Here is a 22,619-nt window from a genome sequence, read left to right as displayed (position 1 = left end):
CATGTGCCACTTCTCAGCCCAGTTTTTCATCATATCAATGTCTCGTTGTAACATCTGACAGTCCTCCACACAATCCACAACACCCCAATCATTGTGTTACCAGCAAATTTACTAACCCATCCCTCCACTTGCTCTTCTGGGTTATTTTTAAAATTCACAAAGCGTATGGGTCCCAGAAGAGATACCTGAGGTATACCACTGGTCACCGACCTCCATGTAGTATATGAGATGGCTGCAACCACTCTTTGTCTTCTGTGGGCAAACCAGTTCTGGATCAACAGAGCAATGTCCCCTTGGATCCCATGCCTTCTTACGTTCTCCATAAGCCTTTCATGGGGTACCTTAACAAATGCCTTCCTATAATCCATACACACTACATCTACGGCTCTACCTTCATTAATGTGTTTAGTCACATCCTCAATAAGTTCACTCAGGCTCGTAAGGCACGATCTGCCTTTGACAAAGCCATGCTGACGATTCCTAATCATATTATGACTCTCCAAATATTCATAAATCCTGCCTCTCTTCGTCCATTAACTCACCAACAACTGAAGTAAGACTCACTGGCCGATCGTCTCCTGGGCTATCCCTACTCACTTTCTTGAATAACGAAACAGCATCCGCAACCCTCATTCAATCTTCCTTCTCTGCATTACTACCATTTGACTTTGGTCTGTCGCACATGCACAAAAGTCCTACAATTGCTGTCTGCTCCTTACTGCCAGTTCCCAGCTGTAGGCTGACACTGGACCTTCATGGAGCCTGGCAGTTAATTGTGTACCTGCTGCGATTCACCAGAGTTTATCCCCGTGACCCTGTCATAGTTTGACTTGGCCACAGTCATCGAACTCTACAGTACAGCAACAGGCTCTTCGGCCCATTAACTCCACACTGACCTATTATAAGCCTAGTCGCATTGATCTGCACACCGACTAGAGATATCTATACCCCTCCCACTCACGTACTTACCCGAATTGTTTTTAAATGGTTCAAATCCAATGCACATGTACCACTAACAGTGGCAGTTCGATCCACACTCTCACCAGCCTCTGAATGAAGATGTTCTCCTTCAAGTTGTCAAAGGCCTTGCTGAAGTCCATGTAGACAACATCCACTCACTTGCCTTCATTACTCGCTTGGTAACGTCCTCGAGAAACCATAAGATTGGTCAGACAGGATATGCCAGGTACAAATCAGTGTTGATAATCCCTAAAGAATTCTTGCCTATCCAAATGCTCATATCCAGTCCCTCAGAATACCTGCCAATAACTTTACCACTGCTGCTGTTAGGTTCAACAACCTGTAATTTCCTGGCTTATTCTTACAGCCTTTCCAAACAGCAGAACAATATTAGCTATTCTCCAATACTTCCCCATCGGACTTTTTAAATTTCTATACCAGATCCGAACTGTTCCTCTGCACACACCTCTGTCGCTTGCCCTGCCTTGCCCAGAATGTGCTCTCTCCAGTTGTGACCTGAATATATTGGTTACAGAAACTTCCCTGGTCACATTTGACCTGCACTATCCCATCCAGCCCTTTAACTCGGTGTGTCAGTCACTAAATGGAAAGTTAATTGTCTACCATCAGAATCTTGTGTTTCTTGTTTCTGTGATCTCCCTGCGTATTTGTTGCTCTAAATCCCGTTGACTATTGGGTGCTCTATAATATAATCCCACTAACGTGGTCATCCCTTTCTTGTTCCGTAGTTTCACCTATGTAGTCTCATTGGACCAGCGATCCAGTTTGTCCTGTCTGAGCAATCCAGTGACATTTTCTCTGACTAGTTATGCCACCCCTCCATCTGTTATCCCTCCCGCTCTATCGAACCGTGACTAACACAACGGAACCCTGGAATGCTGAGCTGCCAGTCCTGCACCTCCTCCAACAAAATCACATTAATGCTGTAACTCAAAGTGCTGATCCACGCGCTAGGCTGATCTGGCTTTCCTACAGTACTCCTTTCATTGAAATAATACACATTTTGGAAAAAAATGTTTCACGATACTCATCCTTTAGTTTCCTGAGTTTGTATGTCGGCTTAACAACATCTTACCCATATACCCACTTCACTATCCACTCTTGTTCTTTTTTGCCCCCTTTAATTCAACACCTCTTTCTCCCCATGCAGCGCTAACAACTCTTCCTGCAAGGGTATCAATCCGCCTCCAGTGCAAAACGATCACGTGTGACCAAGTCCCAGCTTCCTTGGAAGAGAGCCCTAACATCCAAACATCTGAAGCCTCGGTCATGCACCATCTCGTCAGCCACACGTTAAACTGTATTATCGTCCTATTTCAGGCCTCACTAGCACATGTGTTACATACCAGTCACAATAGATTATACAGTGAGTTGGGTTTTACTGTTAAAACCACTCTCTTTATTAGTAACAAATTATAGTAACTTAAACAAATTAAACATAAGTTAACTGTGTGTTGGTTCTCTCTCTCCCCCCTCTCCCACTCCCCATGGGTTTCAGTCTGCAGCAGGTCGCTGCAACTTGTGACTGACGTCATAGTCCCTCCTCACTCAGGTGCTCTTAAAGTAAAACTCACAGTATGAGCCCGCTTCTCTCGTAACCCGTGGTAAGGGTCGCAATCCTGAGAACACAACCCTGGAGATCCTGCACTTCAGCTTATCATCTAACTCCATGAACTCACTTTGCAGGACCTTGTCATACTTCCTACTCTTGTCATTGGTACCAGCGTGGACCACGACCTCCGGCTGCTCACCGTGTGCTTAAGAAAGCTTCAGAGTCGACGCGAGGTATCACTGGCCGTGACAACACACCATCCAGAAATATTGTTCTCGTCAAAAGAACCTCCTGTCTGTTCTTCTAACCTCTGAATTCCCCTGTTAGTGCAGTTCACTCTTCTCACCCCTTCTGAGTCACAAAACCAAACTCATTGCAAGAGGCATAATCGCCGTGGCTTTCCTCTGCTAGGTCATACCCCGCAACTGTAAGCCGCATACCTGTTATAGAGGGGTTTCCTGCAGTGGCTGTCTATATCCCCTTCCTTCACATCCCCCTCCCCTCCCGCTGACGGTGACTTAGTTACCTGTGTCCTGTGCCTTGGTTATAGTTCCCTCCCTGTAAAGCCCGTCAGTCAACCTCTCAGCCTCATGAATTATCCTGGGTTCATCCAGCTGCAGCTCCAATTCCTGAGCACAGTCTGTAAGAAGCTGCAGCTGGATGCAGTTCCTGAAGGTCAGGGACCCTGCAGGTCTCCCTGCCTTGCCACACCCCGTATGAAGAACATTCCACTATCCTGCCTGGTATTCTCACTGTTCTAACCATTAAAATGACGGGAAAATACTATCTAAAATCTACCTAAGCCTCCGCCTCTCCTCACTGAAACCTCTCTGACACAAAGCCTCAACTCCCCACTCTATTTCTGGCTCACTCACGCTAGGGTGTGCTCTGCTTAAAACTTGCCAAGTGGATGATTCCCCGCAATCTCTGGCATTCAGAAGGTAATGACTGACCTTGCTCACTTCTTTTAAAATCTTTCTCCCGCTATGAACACTTCAATGGCTCTTAGTTATCTGTGGCGAGCAGAATCTGCTGGGTCAGTCCATGCTCAGGGTAGATTTGTGCCCATCCCTCCGCTCCTCAATATATTCCCCATTGTTCATTACAGAGAGTGACTGAGCTCGCGGAGAAGGGAAACCGAGCGGGCGCTTACAAACTCCTCCTGGATCTGGTGATGGAGAAGGGCTCTGGGGCTGGGAGGATGATGTGGGAATCCTTTGTGAAACTACATCACCATTTACCGAAGCTGAGCAGAATATTGAATGAAATACGGGAACGTGGTACGGTGAACAATACACTGTGTGTTACAGATGTTAATGCTGATGAATTTACAGTATTACACGGAACAGACTTAATGCAAGTTAATCTGTTTGAACAGGTGACGGCCAGATCGCCTACATGGACACTGAGCGGGGTTTATCTGAAGTGCCCACGCATCTGAAAGGTAAGCGATGGAACAGAAATGTCAATGTTTTTATTTCACTCTGAGAGTCTGAATACTTGTCTTTGGCCGACTGTTTAGAGACTGTCAGAGTCTGGGAGACAGGTTCTTGTTGCTGTGGTTGCAGGACAGGTAACCAAATGCATTTGTCACAACACCTGGCACCTTTTGGCGTCTCAGGCTGTGCATCCAGAGGCCTCGATGAGACTTATGAACAAACATACCCGTCAATCCGAGATGAAACCTCGATGTTTCCCTTTCCCTAGAACCGAATATCTGGAGATTTGGCAAAAGTGATGCCAAACCATTCCATTGGAACATCCAACTCCAGCAAAGGAAATCTCACACCTCCAATCCAAAGTGGAGCCGAGATTTGTTGTTATTCCTCGATAAGACCACAAGACATAGGAGCAACATTCGGCCATTCAGCCCATCGGGTCTGGTCTGCCATTCCATCATTGCTGATCCCTGATCTCACTCAGCCCCAAACACCTGCCATCTCGCCATATCCTTTGATGCCCTAACCGAATAGGATCTTCCGCCTCAAATATACCCATAGACTTGGCCTCCATGGCAATCTCTGACAGAGCATTCCAGAGATTCACTACTCTCCAGCTTAAAAAAAGGTCTTCCTTACCTGTTCTAAAGGATCACCCTCAATTATGTGGCTGTGCCCTCTAGTTCTGGATACCGCCACCACAGAAAACATTCTATACACATCCACCCTACCTGAGTCTTTCAACATTCAGTTTGTTTCAAAGAGATCCCCCCGCATTCTTCTATATTCCAGTGAGTACAGCCCAAAGTTCTCAAAGTGCCCCGCTTATGGTAACCCCTTCATTCCTGGAATCGTCCTCGTGAATCGCCTCTGGAGTCTCTCCAATTATAACACATCTGTTCTGCGATATGGGTCCCAAGACTGTTGACAATACTCCAGGAGCGGCCTGACTAGTGTCTTATAATTGCTCAGCATTATCTCCTTGCTTTCATATTCGATTCCCCTTGAAATAAGTGCCAACATTGCAGCTGCCTTCTTTAGAACAGACTCGACCTGTAAATTAACCATCTGGGAAACTTGCTGGATGAATCCTAAGTTCCTCTGCACCTCTGATGTTTGGACCTTCCTCCCATTTAGATAATGCTCTACACTATTGTTCATTTCATCAATATGCATTATCATACATTTCCCAACCCTGTATTCAATCTGCCACTTTTTTTCCTATTCTTCCAATTTGTCTACATTTTCTGCTTCCTCAGTGCTACCTACCCCTCCACCTATCTTTGTATCGTCTGCAATATATGCCACAAAGCCACAAATTCCATTATTTAAATCATGGCAAACAATGTGAGAAGTAGCGGTCCCAATACTGACCCTCAGGAAAACTTCTAGTCACAGACAGCCAACCAGAAAAAAGGCCCCTTTTATTCCCACTCGCTCCCTGCTGCCTGACGGCCATTCCGCAATATCGTTCCTGTAACACCACATGGCTTTATCTTGTTCAGCAGTCTCATATGTGGCACTTTACCAAATAGCTTCTGAAAATCCAAGTCAGTCGCATCCACTGACTCCTTTGTCCACCCTGCTTGTCACTTCCTCGAAGAACAGATTTTTCAGACATAATTTCCCTTTACAGAAGCTATACTAACTTTGACTTATTTTGTCATTAATCTCCAGGTACTTCGAAAACTCAACCTTAATAAGAAACTCCAACACCTTCCCAACCACTGAGATTTGGCCAACTGGCCTACAATTTCCCTTCTTATGCCTTCCTCCCTTCTGAAAGAGTGGAGTGACATTTGCAATCCTCCAGTGATTCTTGAAAGATCATGACCAATGCACCTGCATCTCTCAGGCAACCTCTCTCAAGACTCTGGGATGTAGTCATTCTGGCCCAGGTGACTTATTCACCTTAAGACATTTCAGTATGCCTAACACTTTTTGTTTTGTAATAGCAATGGCACTCACTCCTACTGCCCGTCACGCGCGGACCACTGCACACCGCTAGCATCTTCCACAGCGAAGACATATGCGAAGCACCAATTGTGTTTATCTATGTCCCCTATTACTATCTCACCAACATCATTTTCCAGTTGTCCAATATCAACTGTCACCTCCCTTTTACTCTTTATATTACTGGAAAAAGTGTTTATGATACTGCTTTATACTATTGTCTGGGCTGCCCTCATATTTCATCGTTTCCCTCTTATAGCTTGTTTTGTTGTCTTGTGATGGATTTTAAAAGTTTTCTATTCATCCAATTTTCCACTCACTTTTGCTAACTTATATGCTCCCTCCTTGGCTTTTATGCCATCCTTAAGGTCTTTTGTCAACCATGGTTGCCTGCACCTGCCATTTGAGAACTTCTTCCTCTGTGGGCCACATCTACACTGCACCTTGTGAACTATTCCCAGAACTTCAGTCATCTCTGCTCTGCCGTCATTCCCACTGGTATCCTTAGCTGCCTTCCTATCTCCCTATGTTCTGTTTTCCAGACATCCTCCTTTTCTTTTCCCTATGTCATTGGTAACAATATGTGTCACGACTTCTGACTGCGCACCCTCCCTTTTCAGGATATTGTGAATATGGTGCGGGTGTATTGCCTGTGTTCACGTATCAGATCAGAGAATAAGAAACACTGGGGAATCTGCAAACTATGAATAGAGGGGAGAGCTGAGCCTTTTTCAGCGAATCTGAATCAGATCCGAAATGTTTCCGTGCCATCATCCATTTTCAGGCACTCTGTATCCGAGCTCTTAATTTCACCCAAACAATGTCTTTAACAAATTGTTTTTTATTAGCAGAAATACGTGAGTGTTCCGTGTTCATCGGATCTGGCATTGACAACCAATTTCTGTCCATCCTGTCCATTCTTTGGTACTGAAATACTGAGTTCTGAGTTGAGACATCTAACAGTTTGTCTACTGTCTGTTTCCATGGAAGATGTTCAACAGAAACACAAGGAGACTCTGCGGGCACAAACTGAAACACTGAGAGTGAACACGATCCTGATGAGGGAGAAGGTGAAGGTTTTCCAGCTGGTTGATCGATACGCTGAGCTCACAGTCATTTCTACTGTTCGAGATCGGACACTGGTGGAACATGAGCTGCTGGCAAGAGGCAGAGACCATGAGGAGTGGAGAGAAAAACATCTCCGCAGAGAGCTGGAAACAATTCGGATTGCTCATCTGTTTCATAATAGTTACTCACATAGTTTTTGGGACAAAATGAAAAGATTCTTCGCACAATCCAAATCTGGGAGTTCGGCAGCAGTGGCCGGAGTCCCAGGAATTGGCAAAACAACAATGGTACAAAAGATTGTTTATGACTGGGCCACAGGGAAAATATACCAACAGTTCCAGTTTGTCTTCAGTTTCAAATTCCGGGATTTAAACTCTATTAACTGCAGAATAAATCTGAAGGAACTGATTCTGGATCAGTATCCCTACTTTGGGAATATCCTGAGAGAGGTCTGGAAGAACACAGAGGGATTGCTGTTTATATTCGATGGTTTGGATGAATTCAATGACACAATTGATTTTGCTGACAATCGGAGAGACACAGAACCTCAGTCCACATGCACAGATCCTGAAATCAAGTGCAAGGTGTCTGACATTGTGTACAGTTTAATCCAGCACAAGCTGCTCCCAGGATGTTCGGTGCTGGTGACCACCCGCCCCACTGCATTACATTTATTGGAAAAGGCGGAGATCAGTATCTGGGCTGAAATCCTGGGATTTGTTGGTGAGGAACGGAAGGAATATTTCATCAGGTATTTTGAAGATCAGACGGTGGCGGCAGCTGTTTTCAAACACATGAAGGAGAACGAGATCCTGTACACCATGAGCTACAACCCCTCCTACTGCTGGATCCTCGCTCTAGCACTGGGTCCCTTCTTCACACAAAGAATCAGGGACCCACAGCGAGTTCCCAAGACCATCACCCAACTGTACTCCTACTATATTTACAACATCCTGAAAAACCACAGCCGTGAGATTGAGAAACCCCGTGATGTGTTACTCAGGGTTGGTCAGATGGCCTTCAGAGGAGTGTCCGAGAAGAAGATTGTGTTTACAAGTGGAGATTTGATCAACTACAATCTGCAGCCTTCCCAGTTCCTGTCCGGATTCCTGATGGAGCTTTTGGAGAGAGAGGATTCTGCCCAGAGCGTGGTATACACATTCCCACACCTCACTATCCAAGAGTTTGTAGCTGCAGTCGCACAATTCCTGAATCCACATCCCGGGGATATCTTGAAATTCCTCACTGAAGCCCATAACACAACAAATGGGCAATTTGAGGTATTTCTCCGTTTTGTTGCTGGTCTCTCCAACCCAATGACAGTTCGGGGCCTGGAGGAGTTTCTGGGTCGATTCCCTCATGAAACAACCTGCCGGGTGATTGACTGGGTGAAGGAGGAGGTTAAACGCCAGAGTGGAAACACAGGGAGTGAAGCTGGTAAAAGGAGACTCCTGAACACATTACACTACCTGTTTGAGTCTCAGAATCGTGGACAGGCTCAGGCCGCACTGGAATCTGTGGAAATACTTTCATTCAGTGAAATGACACTGACCCCGATTGACTGCGCGGTCCTGTCTCATGTCATCGGACTCTGTGATACAATAAAATACCTCAACCTGCAGGGCTGCCACATTCAGTGTGAAGGAATCCAGCGGCTGGGACCCGGGCTGCACAAGTGCCAGGAGTTGGGGTAACTTGATTTATCTCTCACTCTGAACTGTGAAACTGTTCCATTGTGTTGTTTCAATGCGAATGAATTTGGGTAAAACTGTAGTAAATCAGATTGAAAAGAATTGTGACAAATAACCAGGGGATCGGTTAGTAAATCCTCAAGGATGGGAGCTTTCTGTGGTTCCTTGTGAAGTGACGTTGGAGACTTCATCAGATCAGTGAACAATGGCCATTGGTTTAATGGCAGTAAATCACAGGAATGGCCGTGTTTCTGACTGCCTGTGACACGTCCATTGACAATGTTCCTTCTCACTGTTAGTGACACCCAGACCGACACCGACTGCAGCAGGTGGGACAGAGATTCACACCCCCTTCCCCGTGAGGGGCAAGAGACCGTCAGCAGTCCTTCCCAGTGAGAAAGAGAGAAATAACATTGTGAGATTGTCCTCCCTGCCCTTCCTTGTGTGTGACTTTGATCTCTACCAGATACTGAGACCCCTTGGGCGCAACTCATCTGGGCCTCCGTTCAGACCCAACCCACCTGTATAATATGTTTCTGCATCCCCTCGGATTCCTCTTGTGGGACCAGTACTGCCCATTCCCCTTCCATTCTTGGGGATCTCATCCCCAAGCCCTTCCACCTGTGGGATCTCTATTCCCAATCACACATCCTCCTGTGGGATCTCTCTTCCCCACACCATTGCTTCTGTGGGATCTCACTTCACCATCCCCCTTCCTCCTGTGGGACATCTCTTCCTCATCCCCCTTCCTCCTGTGGGATCTCTTCCTCATCCCCCTTCCTCCTGTGGGATCTGTCTTCGTCATCCCCCTTCCTCCTGTGGGATCTCTCTTCCCCTTCCCCCTTCCTCCTGTGCGAACTCTCTTCCCTATCCCCCTTCCTCCTGTGGGATCTCTCTTCCCCATCCCGCTTCCTCCTGTGGGATCTCTGTTCCCCATCCCTTCCTGCTGTGGGATCCCTCTTCCCCCATCACACTTCCTGCTGTTGGAACTCCCTTTCCCATCCCCCTTCCTCCTGTGGGAACTCTCTTCCTCATCCCTTCCTGCTGTGGGATCCCTCTTCCCCCGTCACACTTCCTGCTGTTGGAACTCCCTTTCCCATTCCCCTTCCTCCTGTGGGATCTCCCCCATCCACCTTCTTCTTGTGGTATCTCTATTCCCCATCCCCCATCTTCCGGTGGGATTTCTCCTCCCAACCCCCTTCCTCCTGTGGGGCCTCTGTTCCCAATCCCCCTTCCTCCTTTGGGTCCTCAGTACCATGTCCCTACTTCCTGTGGGATCTCTCTTCCCCATGCTGCTTCCTCCTGTGGGATTTATCTCCATACCCACTTTCTTCCTCAGGGATCTCTCTTTCCCAGCCCACTCCTCCTGTGGGATTTATCTTCCCCACCCCCTTTCTTCCTGTGGGATCTCTCTTCCCCATCCCCCTTCCTCCTGCGGGATCTCGCTTCCGCATCCCCCATCTTCCTGTGCGAACTCTCTTCCCTATCCCCCTTCCTCCTGTGGGATCTCTCTTCCCCATCCCGCTTCCTCCTGTGGGATCTCTGTTCCCCATCCCTTCCTGCTGTGGGATCCCTCTTCCCCCATCACACTTCCTGCTGTTGGAACTCCCTTTCCCATCCCCCTTCCTCCTGTGGGATCTCTCTTCCTCATCCCTTCCTGCTGTGGGATCCCTCTTCCCCCGTCACACTTCCTGCTGTTGGAACTCCCTTTCCCATTCCCCTTCCTCCTGTGGGATCTCCCCCATCCACCTTCTTCTTGTGGTATCTCTATTCCCCATCCCCCATCTTCCGGTGGGATTTCTCCTCCCAACCCCCTTCCTCCTGTGGGGCCTCTGTTCCCAATCCCCCTTCCTCCTTTGGGTCCTCAGTACCATGTCCCTACTTCCTGTGGGATCTCTCTTCCCCATGCTGCTTCCTCCTGTGGGATTTATCTCCATACCCACTTTCTTCCTCAGGGATCTCTCTTTCCCAGCCCACTCCTCCTGTGGGATTTATCTTCCCCACCCCCTTTCTTCCTGTGGGATCTCTCTTCCCCATCCCCCTTCCTCCTGCGGGATCTCGCTTCCGCATCCCCCATCTTCCTGTGCGAACTCTCTTCCCGATCCCCCTTCCTCTTGTGGGATCTCGCTTCCCCAGCCCACTCCTCCTGTGGGATTTATCTTCTCCAGCCCCTTTCTTCCTGTGGCATCTCTCTTCCCCATCCCCCTTCCTCCTGTGCGATATCTCTTCCCCATCCCTCTTCCTCCTGTGCGATCTCCCTCGCCCATCCCACTTCCCATTGTTGGATCTCCCTTCCTATCCCCATTTCTTCTCTGGGATCTCTCTTCCCCATCCCCTTCCTCCTGCATATTGTGTCTCCCTATTCCGTTTCCTCAGGTGGGGTCTCCTTCACCAACTTCCTTCGGCATTTCCCCATTTACAACTCTTCCTCACTGTGGGTCTTTCTCCCATTCTCATCCCTGCCCCTCTCGACCCTCTCACATCAGGAACACTTTTCTAACCATTGGGGAATGAGACAGAGTATGTGGAGATTACAGGGTCACATCGACAGACTAAATTACTGATATTTGGCGAATACCCTGGAGCTGGGCAGTGAGGGACATTGACCGTGATGGGAACTCCGATCAGTGATTTACTGAAGGGTTTAATGTTTCCGGAAATATCCAATTGAGAGAAATTCCCTCAGGCCCACGGTTTGCATCATTTTGTTCATCAAATTGTCTGTTTCTGTTTAGCCTTAGGGGGAATGAACTGGGAGATCCAGGAGTGAAACTGGTGTCTGCGGCTCTGAGGAACCCGGAGTGTAAAATACAGAGACTGGGGTAAGTACCAGACTGTGGGAGATTGTGTTCACAGTCACTGGGTGTCTGACACTGAACATTAATGTGATCAGTAGAAACAAAGAAACATAGAAAACATACAGCACAATACAGGACCATCGGCCAACGAAGCTGTGCCGAACATGTCCCTATCTCAGAACTAACTAGGCTTTGCCCATAGCCCTCTATTTTTCTGAGCTCCATGTAGCAATCCAAAAGTCTCTTCAAAAACCCTATCGTATCTGCCTACACCACCGCTGCTGGCAGCCCATTTCAGACACTCACCACTCTCTGTGTAAAAAAAACTTACCCCTGACATCTCCAGTGTACCTACTTCCAAGCACCATCAAACTGTGCCCTCTTGTGCTAGCCATTTCAGCCCTGGGAAAAAGCCTCTGACTATCTACACGATCAATGCCTCGCATTATCTTGTACACCTCTATCAGGTCACCTCTCATCCTCCGACCCTCCAAGGATAAAAGGCCGAGGTCACTCAACCTATTCTCATAAGGCATGCTCCCCAGTCCAGGCAACACCCTAGTAAATCTCCTCTGCACCCTTTCTATCGTTTCCACGTACTTCCTATGAGGCGACCAGAACTGAGCTCAGTACTCCAAGCGGGGTCTGACCAGGACCCTATATAGCTGCAACATTACCTCTCGGCTCTTAAACTCAATTCCACGACTGATGAAGGCTAATACACCGTATGCCTTCTTAACCACAGAGTCAACCTGCATAGCAGCTTTGGGTGATCTATGGACTCGGACCCCAAGATCCCTCTGATTCTCCACACTGCCAAGAGTCTTACCATTAATACTATATTCTGCCATCATATTTGACCTACCAAAGTGAACCACTTCACACTTAATCTGTGTTGAACTCCATCTGTCTCTTCTCAGCCCAGTTTTGCATTCTATCAATGTCCCTCTGTAACCTCAGACAGCCTTCCACACTATACACAACACCCCCAACCTTTGTGTCATCAGCAAACTTACTAACCCATCCCTCCACTTCCTCATCCAAGTCATTTATAAAAATCACAAACTCTAGGTTATCCCAGAACAGATCCCTGAGGCACACAACTGGTCACCGGCCTCCATGCAGAATATGCCCCGTCTACAACCACACTTTGCCATCTGTGGGCAATCCAGTTCTGGATCCACTAAGCAATGTCCCCTTGCATCCCATGCCTCCTTACTTTCTCAATGTCTCGTATGGGGTACCTTATCAAATGCCTTGCTGAAATCCATATACACTACATCTACTGTGCTACCTTCATCAATGTGCTTAGTCACATCCTCAAAAAATTCAATCAGGCTCGTAAGGCACGACCTGCCCTTGACAAAGCCATGCTGACTATTCCAAATCAAATTTCGCCTGTCCAGATGTTCATAAATCCTAACCCTCATGGATCTTCTCCATCAACTTACCAACCACTGAAGTAAGCCTCACTAGCCTATAATTTCCTGGACTATCCCTACTCCCTTTCTTGAATAAGGGAACAACATCCGCAACCCTCCAATCCTCTGGAACCTCTCCCGTCCTCATTGATGATGCAAAAATCATTGCCAGAGGCTCAGCAATCTCCCTCGCCGCCCACAGTAGCCTGGGGTACATCCTATCATGTCCCTGTGACTTATCCAACTTGATGCTTTCCAAAAGCTCCAGCACCACATATTTCTTAATATCTACATTCTCAAGCTTTTCAGTCCACTGCAAGTCATCCCTACAATCGTCAAGTTCCTTTTCCGTAATGAATACTGAAGCAAATGATTCATTAAATACCTCCGCTATTTCCTCCGGTTCCATACACACTTTCTCATTGTCACACTTGATTGGTCCTATTCTCTCATGTCTTAACCTCTTGCTCTTCACATACTTGCCGAATGCCTTGGGGTTTTCCTTAATCCTGTCCGCCAAGGCCTTCTCATGGCCCCCTTTTCGCTCTCCTAATTCCATTTTTAAGCTTCGTCCTGCTAGTCTTATAATCTTCCAGATTCATATCATTACCTAGTATTTTGAACCTGTCGTAAGCTCTTCTTTTCTTCTTGACTAGATTTACAAAGGCCTTTGTGCACCATGGATCTTGTACCCTACCGTCCTTTCCTTGTCTCATTGGAACGTACCTACTCAGAACCCCACGCAAATATCCCTTTGAACATTTTCTACATTTCTTCTGTATGTTTCCCTGTGAACATCTGTTTCCAATTTATGCTTACAAGTTCCAGCCTGATAGCCTCATAGTTCCCCTTACTCCAATTAAAGGTTTCCCTAACATGCCTGTTCCTATCCCTCTCTGATGCTGTGGTAAAGTTTTAGAATTGCCATCACGATCTCCAAAATGCTCTCCCACTGAGAGACCTGACACTAGGCCAGGTTCATTGCCCAATACCAGATCAAGTACAGCCTTTCTTCTTGTAAGTTTATCTACATATTGTGTCAAGAATCCTTCCTGAACACACCTAATAAACTCCACCCCATCTAAACTCCTCACTCAAGGGAGGTGCCAATCAATATTTGAGAAATTAAAATTTCACACTTCAACAACCCTGTTATTATTACTTCTTTCCAGAATCTGTCTCCCTATCTGCTCCTCAATGTCACTGTTACTGTTGGGTGGTCTATAAAAACACCCAGTGGAGTTATTGACCCCTTCCTGTTCCTAACTTCCACCCACAGAGACTCCTCAGACAATCCCTCCATGACTTCCTCCTTTTCTGCAGCCGTGACACTATCTCTGATCAACAGTTCCATACCCCCACCTCTTTTGCCTCCCTCCCTGTCCTTTCTGAAACATCTAAAGCCTAGAACTTGAAGTAACCATTCCTGCCCCTGCACCATCCAAGTCTCTGTAATGGCCACATTATCATATCTCCAAGTAATGATCCATGCTCTACGCTCATCCGCTTTATTCATAATACTCCTCTGATTAAAATAGACACATCTCAAAACCATTGGACTGAGTTTGTCCTTTGTCTATCACCTGCCTAACCTCCCTTTCACACTGTCTCCAAATTTCTCTCTATTTGTGAGCCAACCTCCCTTTCCTCTGTCACATCAGTTTGGTTCCCTACCCCCAGCAATTTTAGTTTAAACTCTCTCCAGCTGCTTGAGCAATCGTCCCCACCAGGATATTAGTCCCCTGGGATTCAAGTGCAACCAGTCCTTTTTATGCAGTTTACACCTGCTCCAAAAGAGGTCCCAATGATCCAGAAATCTGAATCCCTGCCTCCTGCTCCAATCCCTCAGTCATACATTTATCCTCCATCTCATTGTATTCCTATTCTCACCATTGTGTGGCAAAGGCAGTAATCCTGAGATTACCACCTTTGTGGTCCTGCTTCTCAACTTCCTTCCCAACTCCCTGTAGTCTGTTATTGGTTCAAATATGTCCCACGATCTCTGGCTGTTTTCCCTCCCACTGCAGGATATCTTGGACACGATCTGGAACATCCTGGACTCTGCAACCTGGGAGGCAAACTACCATCCACGTTTCTTTCCTGCGTCCACAGAATCAACTGTCTGAATCCTTAACTGTAGAGTCCCCTATCACTACTGCCTTCCTCTTTCTTCCCCTACACTTCTGAGCCACAGGGCCAGACTCTGTGCCAGAGGCACAGCCACTGTTGCTTGTCCCAGGTAGGCCGTCTCCCCCACTCCCCCAACAGTACACGAACTAGAGTACTTATTGTCAAGGGGGACAGCCACAGGGGTACTCTCTAGTATCTGCTTATTGCCCGTCCCTCTCCTGACTGTGACCCACTTCTTCAGTCTCCCATGGCCCCGGTGTGACCACCTGCCTGTAACTCCTCTCTATCACCTCCTCGCTCTCCCTGACCAGACGAAGGTCATCAAGCTGCATCTCCAGTTCCCTAACTCGGTCCCTAAGGAGCTGCAGCTCGACACACCGGGCGCAGATGTTGCCGTCCAGGAGGCTGGGAGTCTCCAGGATCTCCCATATCTGACACCGAGCACAGAAAACCAGCCTCACACGCATACTCTCTGTCTGTATTGTAAACAGATAACCAACCTCGCCTCGACCCTTTATCGCCGAAGCCCCGTTGAGCCAAAGCCTTACTACTCTGTCTCCCGCTCCTCTGACGCTCGCTCTGTAAATCTATCTTCGTTTTAAGCTCATCTCGCTGTTCTCACTGGTCAACTTGCACAGTCGTGCTGAAGAAAATAATCAGTAATTGTGTTACTGATAAACACTGGGGATTTGTACCGTCTCCTGTCTCTCCGTGTCCTTCACCCTCACTCTCTCTCATCTCCAGGTTGAGGGGTGTCGGTCTCACAGATTCTGGTGCCGAGGATCTCGTCTCCGCTCTTAGTACAAACACATCACTGACAGAGCTGATCCTGAGTGATAATAAACTGGGAGATTCAGGAGTGAAATTGGTGTCTGCGGCTCTGAGGAACCCGGAGTGTAAAATACAGAAACTGGGGTAAGTACCAGACTGTGGGAGATTGTGTTTACAGTCACTGGGTGTCTGACACTGAACATTAATGTGATCAGTAGAAACAAAGAAACATAGAAAACATACAGCACAATACAGGCCCTTCGACCAACAAAGCTGTGCTGAACATGTCCCTACCACAGAACTACCTAGGCTTTACCCATAGCCCTCTGTTTTTCTGAGCTCCATGTTGCCATACAGGAGTCTCTTAAAGACCCTATGATTTCCGCCTCCACCACTGCTGCTGACAGCCCATTCCACATACTCACCACTCTCTGTGTATATATAAATAAACAACTGACCCCTGACATCTCCTCTGTACCTACTTCCAAGCACCTTAAAATATGCCCTCTCGTGCTAGCCATTTCAGCCTTGGGGAGAAGCCTCTGCTTATCCACATGATCAATGCCTCTCATTATCTTGTACACCTGTATCGTCACCTCTCATTCTCCATCACTCCAAGAAAAAAGGCTGAGTTCACTCAACCTATTCTCATAAAGCATGCTCCCTAATCCAGAAAACATCCTTGTAAAGCTCCTCTGCAACCTTTCTATGTCCTTCCTATAGTGAGACAAACAGAATTGAGCACAATACTCCAAGTGGGGTCTGACCAGAGTCCTATATAGCGCCAACATTCTTAAACTCAATCCCACGACTGATGAAGGCCAATGCACCGTATGCCTTCTTATCCACAGAGTCAACCTGCGTAGCAGCTTTGAGTGATCTATGGACTCAGACCCCAAGATCCCTCTGATCCTCCACACTGCCAAGAGTCTTACCATTAATACTATATTCTGTCATCATATTTGACCTACCAAAACAAACCACCTCACACTTATATTGGTTGAACTCCATCTGCCACTTCTCAACCCAGTTTTGCATTCTGTCAATGTCTCATTGCAAACTCTGACAGCCTTCCACACAATACACAACACCCCCAACCTTTGTGTCATCAGCAAATTTACTAACCCATCCATCCACTTCCTCATCCAGGTCATTTATAAAATATCACAAACTCTAGGTGTCCCAGAACAGATCCCTGAGGCACACCACTGGTCACTGGCCTCCATGCAGAATATGCCCCATCTATAAGCACACTTTGCCTTCTGTGGGCAAGCCAGTTCTGGATCCACTAAGCAATGACCCCTTGCATCGAATGCCTGCTTACATTCTCAATAAGCCTTGCATGGGGTACCTTATCAAATGCCTTGCTGAAATCCATATACACTACATCTACTGCTCTACCTTCATCAATGTGCTTAGTCACATCCTCAAAAAACTCAATCAGGCTCGTAAGGCACGACCTGCCCTTGACAAAGCCATGCTGACTATTCAAAATCATATTTCGCCTGTCCAGATGTTCATAAATCTTACCCCTCATGGATCTTCTCCATCAACTTACCAACCACTGAAGTAAGCCTCACTAGCCTATAATTTCCTGGGCTATCCCTACTCCCTTTCTTGAATAAGGGAACAACATCTGCTAACCTGCAATCCTCTGGAACCTCTCCCGTCCTCACTGATGATGCAAAGATCATTGCTAGAGGCTCAGCAATCTCCTCCCTCGCCGCCCGCAGTAGCCTGGGGTATATCCTATCATGTCCCTGTGACTTATCCAACTTGATGCTTTCCAAAAGCTCCAGCACATCTTCTTTCTTAATATCTACATTTTCCAGCTTTTCAGTCCACTGCAAGTCATCCCTACAATCGTCAAGATCCTTTTCAGTCATGAATACTGAAGCAAATGATTCATTAAATACCTCTGCTCTTTCCTCCGGTTCCATACACACTTTTTCATTGTCACACTTGATTGGTCCTATTCTCTCACGTCTTATTCTCTTGCTCTTCGCATACTTGCAGAATGCCTTGGGGTTTTCCTTAATCCTGTCCGCCAAGGCCTTCTCATGGCCACTTCTAGCTCTCCTGATTTCATTCTTAAGCTCCTTCCTGCTAGCCTTATAATCATCCAGATACATATCATTACCTAGTTTTTTGAACCTTCCGTAAGCTATTCTTTTCTTCTGGACTAGACTTACAGCAGCCTTTGTGCACCATGGATCTTGTACCGTACCATCCTTTGCATGTCTCATTGGAACGTACCTACTCAGAACCCCACGCAAATATCCCTTGAACATTTTCTACATTTCTTCGGTACATTTCCCTGTGAACATCTGTTTCCAATTTATGCTTACAAGTTCCAGCCTGATAGCCTCATAGTTCCCCTTACTCCAATTAAAGGTTTCCCTAACTTGCCTGTTCCTATCCCTCTGTAATGCTATAGTAAAAGAGATAGAATTATGATCACTATCTCCAAAATGCTCTCCCACTGAGAGACCTGACACCAGGCCAGGTTCATTTCCCAATAGCAGATCAAGTACAGCCTCTCCTCTTGTAGGCTTATCGACATATTGTGTCAAGAAACCTTCCTGAACAGACCTAACAAATTCCACCCCATCTAAACCCCTCAATCTAGAGAGCTGTCAATCAATATTTGGGAAATTAAAATCTCACACCTCAACAACCCCAATGCCATTAGGCTCTACAATTCAACCGCCAGGACTTAAGAACTTTTTAAAAGCTATTATTAATGCTTTTTGAGAGAGTGATTTAGATGCATATCATATTTTTACTGAGTTAAGTATTGTATGTAATTAGTTTTGCTACAACAAGTGTATGGGACATTGGAAAAAAAATGTTGAATTTCCCCATGGGGATGAATAAAGTATCTATTTATCTATCTATCTATCTATCTATCTATCTATCTATCTATCTATCTATCTATCTATTATTACTCCTTTCCAGAATCTGTCTCCCTATCTGCTCCTCGATGTCCCTGTTACTGTTGGGTGGTCTATACAAACCACCCAGTAGAGTTATTGACCCCTTCCTGTTCCTAACTTCCACCCACAGAGACGTCGTAGACAACCCCTCCATGACGTCCTCCTTTTCTGCAGCCGTGACACTATCTCTGATCAAGTGTCACGTCCCCACCTCTTTTGCCTCCCTCCCTTTCCTTTCTGAAACATCTAAAGCCTGGCACTCGGAATAGACAGTCCTGTGCCTGCACCATCCAATTCTCTGTAATGGCCACCACATTATATCTCCAAGTACTGATCCATGCTCTAAGCTCATCTGCTTTGTTCATAATACACCTTGCATTAAAATAGCACATCTTAAACCATTGGACTGAATGCGTCCCTTCTCTATCACCTGCCTATCCTCCCTCTCGCACTGTCTCCAAATTTTCTCTATTTGTGAGCGAACCTCCCTTTCCTCAGTCACTTCAGTTCAGTTCCCACCCCCCAGCAATTCTAGTTTAAACTCTCCCCAGAAGCCTTAGTAAACCTTCTCACCAGGATAAAGGTCCCCCTGAGATTCAAGTGCAACCCATCCTTTTTGTGCAGGTCACTCCTGCCCCAAAAGAGGTCCCAATGATCCACAAGTCTGAATCCCTGTTCCAGTCCCTGATCCACGCATTTATCCTCCACCTCATCTTATTCCTATTCTCACTGGATTACTTTCTTTGCGGTCCTGCTTCTCAACTTCCTAACTCCCTGTAGTTTGCTTTCAGGACCTCTTCCCATTTCCTACCTATGTCATTGGTACCAATATGTATCACAAACTCTGGCTGTTCTCCCTCCCACTGCAGGATATCTTGGATGCAATCTGAAACATCCCTGACCCTGGCACCTGGGAGGCAAACTGCCATCCGCGTTTCTTTCCTGCGTCCACAGAATCGTCTGTCTGATCCCCTAACTATAGAGTCCCCTATCACAACTGTCTTCCACTTACTTTCCCTGCCCTTCTGAGCCACAGGGCCAGACTCTGTGCCAGAGGCACAGCCACTGTTGCTTTCCCCAGGTAGGCTGTCCCCCCGTCCAGCATTACTCAGAACAGGAGTACTTATTGTCAAGGGGTAGAGCAACAGGAATACGCTCTAATACCTGCTTATTGCCCTTCTCTCTCCTGACTGTGACCCACTTCTTCAGTCTCCCGTGGCCCCAGTATGACCACCTGCCTGTAACTCCTCTCTATCACCTCCTCGCTCTCCCTGACCAGACGAAGGTCATCAAGCTGCATCTCCAGTTCCCTAACTCGGTCCCTAAGGAGCTGCAGCTCGACACACTGGGTGCAGATGTTGCCGTCCAGGAGGCTGGGAGTCTCCAGGATCTCCCACATCTGACACCGAGCACAGAAAACCAGCCTCACACACATACTCTGTCTGTATTCTAAACAGATAACCAACCTCGCCTCGACCCTTTATCACCGAAGCCCCGTTGAGCCAAAGCCTTCCTACTCTATCTCCCGCTCCTCTGACGCTTGCTCTGTAAATCTGTCTTCCTTTTAAACTCGTCTTGCAGTTCCCACTGGCCGACTTGTACAGTCGTGCTGAAGAGAAAAGATCAGTAATTGTATTACTTATAAACACTGGGGATTTGTACTGTCTCCTGTCTCTCTGTGTCCTTCACCCTCACTCTCTCTCATCTCCAGCCTGCATGGTGTCAGTCTCACAGATTCTGGTGTCCAGGATTTCGCCTCCACTCTCAGTACAAACCCATCACTGACGGAGCTGAACCTGAGTGATAACAAACTGGGAGATTCAGGAGTGAAACTGGTGTCTGCGGCTCTGAGGAACCCGGAGTGTAAAATACAGAAACTGTGGTAAGTACCAGACTGTCGGAGATTGTGTTTACAGTCACTGGGTGTCTGACACTGAACATTAATGTGATTAGTAATTGTGTTACTGATAAACACTGGGGATTTGTACCGTCTCCTGTCTCTCTGTGTCCTTCATCCTCACTCTCTCTCATCTCCAGGCTGTACTGTGTCGGTCTCACAGATTCTGGTGCCGAGGATCTCGTCTCTGCTCTAAGGACAATCCGACCACTGACGGAGCTGAACCTGGAATCAAACTCGCTGACAGACCGATCCGTTCCCGCTCTCCACAGCCTCGTATTGACCCTTCCGAGGCTGGAGCGGATCTGGTGAGTGTTTGTGTTAATGTTCAATGTGGTAAAATATCAGCGGATCCACGGGTTTTCTGGTGATATTTGTCTTTGAGTGTTGTTGAAACATTAACCCCGGTCCCCTGTTACTGACTCTGTTGTGTAATCTGTTTATTTCATCTTTATTCTTCCATCTGTTTCAGGCTGTGGGGGAATCAGTTCAGTGAGACTGAGGAGAAGGAACTGAGATCTCTGCAGGAACTCAGACCCAGACTGTGCGTGGAACTGTGAACATCTGAATGTGTGAACATCACGGCCCGCAGGATGGGGACATTTTAGGCGATTCCCCGCCCTGTCCTTTAACTCCTCCCCTTACATTTAATGACCGCGTGCCAGGGGTAATTCCCAACAGTTTTAACAGAACTGGCTCCAGTCTCGCGCTCAGTGACATCGGAAGTGGTCCCGCAATGTCGTATTACTGCCTGCTCTCCAGCGGCCAGATTCCGCCGGGTATCTGGGTTCGAGACTCCCCACATTACACCCCGGGGAATAACACAGACAGGAAGCGCCCGGGTCCAGGGCTCACTCTGGGACACCGGTGTCCCGGGGTGGGATTATCCCGGGAGAGAATCCTTTTGCTCCCTTTGCTGAGGACGCTGCATTCGGCAGTCTGGCCGATATGATGATGTTAAATTGACAAATCCCTCTGCAGTGACCCTGGATCTGCAGCGATCCCAGACACGGCCCTGAAGTGTGATTTTATAATCATCGGTTCCCCGATGCAGAGTGACGGTGAGAAACGGGACTGATTATTCAACCGGTCACTCGTTGTCGCCGGTCAGTTAATTGTGTGTGACTGTGAGTGAGTCGGGAGCAGCTTATTTATTCCCGCACGTCAGCAGCTCACACATTGTTTAATTTACATTTGTCATGATGAAATCAATAAACCGCTGTAACTTCCTGTCCTGGTGCCGGACTCGAGATTTATTTGAGGTTTCTGCTGCCCCCCGCACCCTGTGCACTGCAACAGTGGGTCGGAGCTCCTCACACTGACACAGTAGCGTCTCAGCTCCAGGCTGAGGGAGTTAAATCTGGGTGAAAATGTCTCTGTAGTGTGAAACATATCAACTGAGTTGTCGAGTTGAATCAGATTACAGAGGAGACTCTCATTGTGTTCACCTTAGAACTGTAGCACAGGGAACCATACAGACACACACACACAATATATGTAGAAGTGGTCACAGAGACATGGACGGATACAGTGTGCACAGACCAGGAGAGGGTGAGAGCGGGCAGAAATGGGCAGGGGAGTTCAGATGGGAATCATAACCATAGCAGTTAACCAGTTAACAATCACATTTGTCTTCTAGGATCGAGAAGTAGCCCAGGATGAAATCAAAGTTGAGGATAATTTTGCAGAACAGGACTCCACCCCTTCCCGTCCTCTGCCATGGTCCTCACTCCTCACAGGGCGCTGTCCCTTCCCGTCCACTCACACGGATGCGATCCCAATCAAATGCCGATCTTTCCCATTCATTTCCACCATCCGCACTCCCAATAGACCCCACCCCTTCCCATTCACTCCTCCCATCCACATTCCTAATGGGACAAATCCCTACCCATTAGCTTGCATCGTCCAAACTTCCAATGGATCCCACACCTTCCCATTCACTCCACTCATCCGCATTCCTAACGGGACAAATCCCTACCCAT

At 47.2% G+C, this 22,619-nt stretch overlaps 1 protein-coding gene across 1 annotated transcript; it reads left to right on the top strand.

Moving 5' to 3' along the window:
- The first annotated feature begins 3,724 nt into the window (after positions 1–3,724).
- On the top strand, positions 3,725–21,860 carry LOC140723370 (NACHT, LRR and PYD domains-containing protein 3-like). The gene is made up of 8 exons (XM_073037948.1): positions 3,725–3,813; positions 3,912–3,977; positions 6,916–8,683; positions 11,420–11,506; positions 15,778–15,948; positions 20,452–20,622; positions 20,778–20,945; positions 21,110–21,860. Exons 1-8 carry the CDS (start codon positions 3,735–3,737, stop codon positions 21,195–21,197), a joined length of 2,598 nt encoding a protein of 865 aa, XP_072894049.1. The 5' UTR covers positions 3,725–3,734; the 3' UTR covers positions 21,198–21,860.
- The last annotated feature ends 759 nt before the right edge of the window (positions 21,861–22,619 follow it).

Source organism: Hemitrygon akajei, unplaced genomic scaffold (genome assembly GCF_048418815.1).
Source record: "Hemitrygon akajei unplaced genomic scaffold, sHemAka1.3 Scf000111, whole genome shotgun sequence".
In the NCBI taxonomy this organism is placed as follows: Eukaryota; Metazoa; Chordata; class Chondrichthyes; order Myliobatiformes; family Dasyatidae; genus Hemitrygon; species Hemitrygon akajei.
Note: the sequence above shows the minus strand (reverse complement) of the source record. Positions and strands in the feature narration are given on the sequence as shown.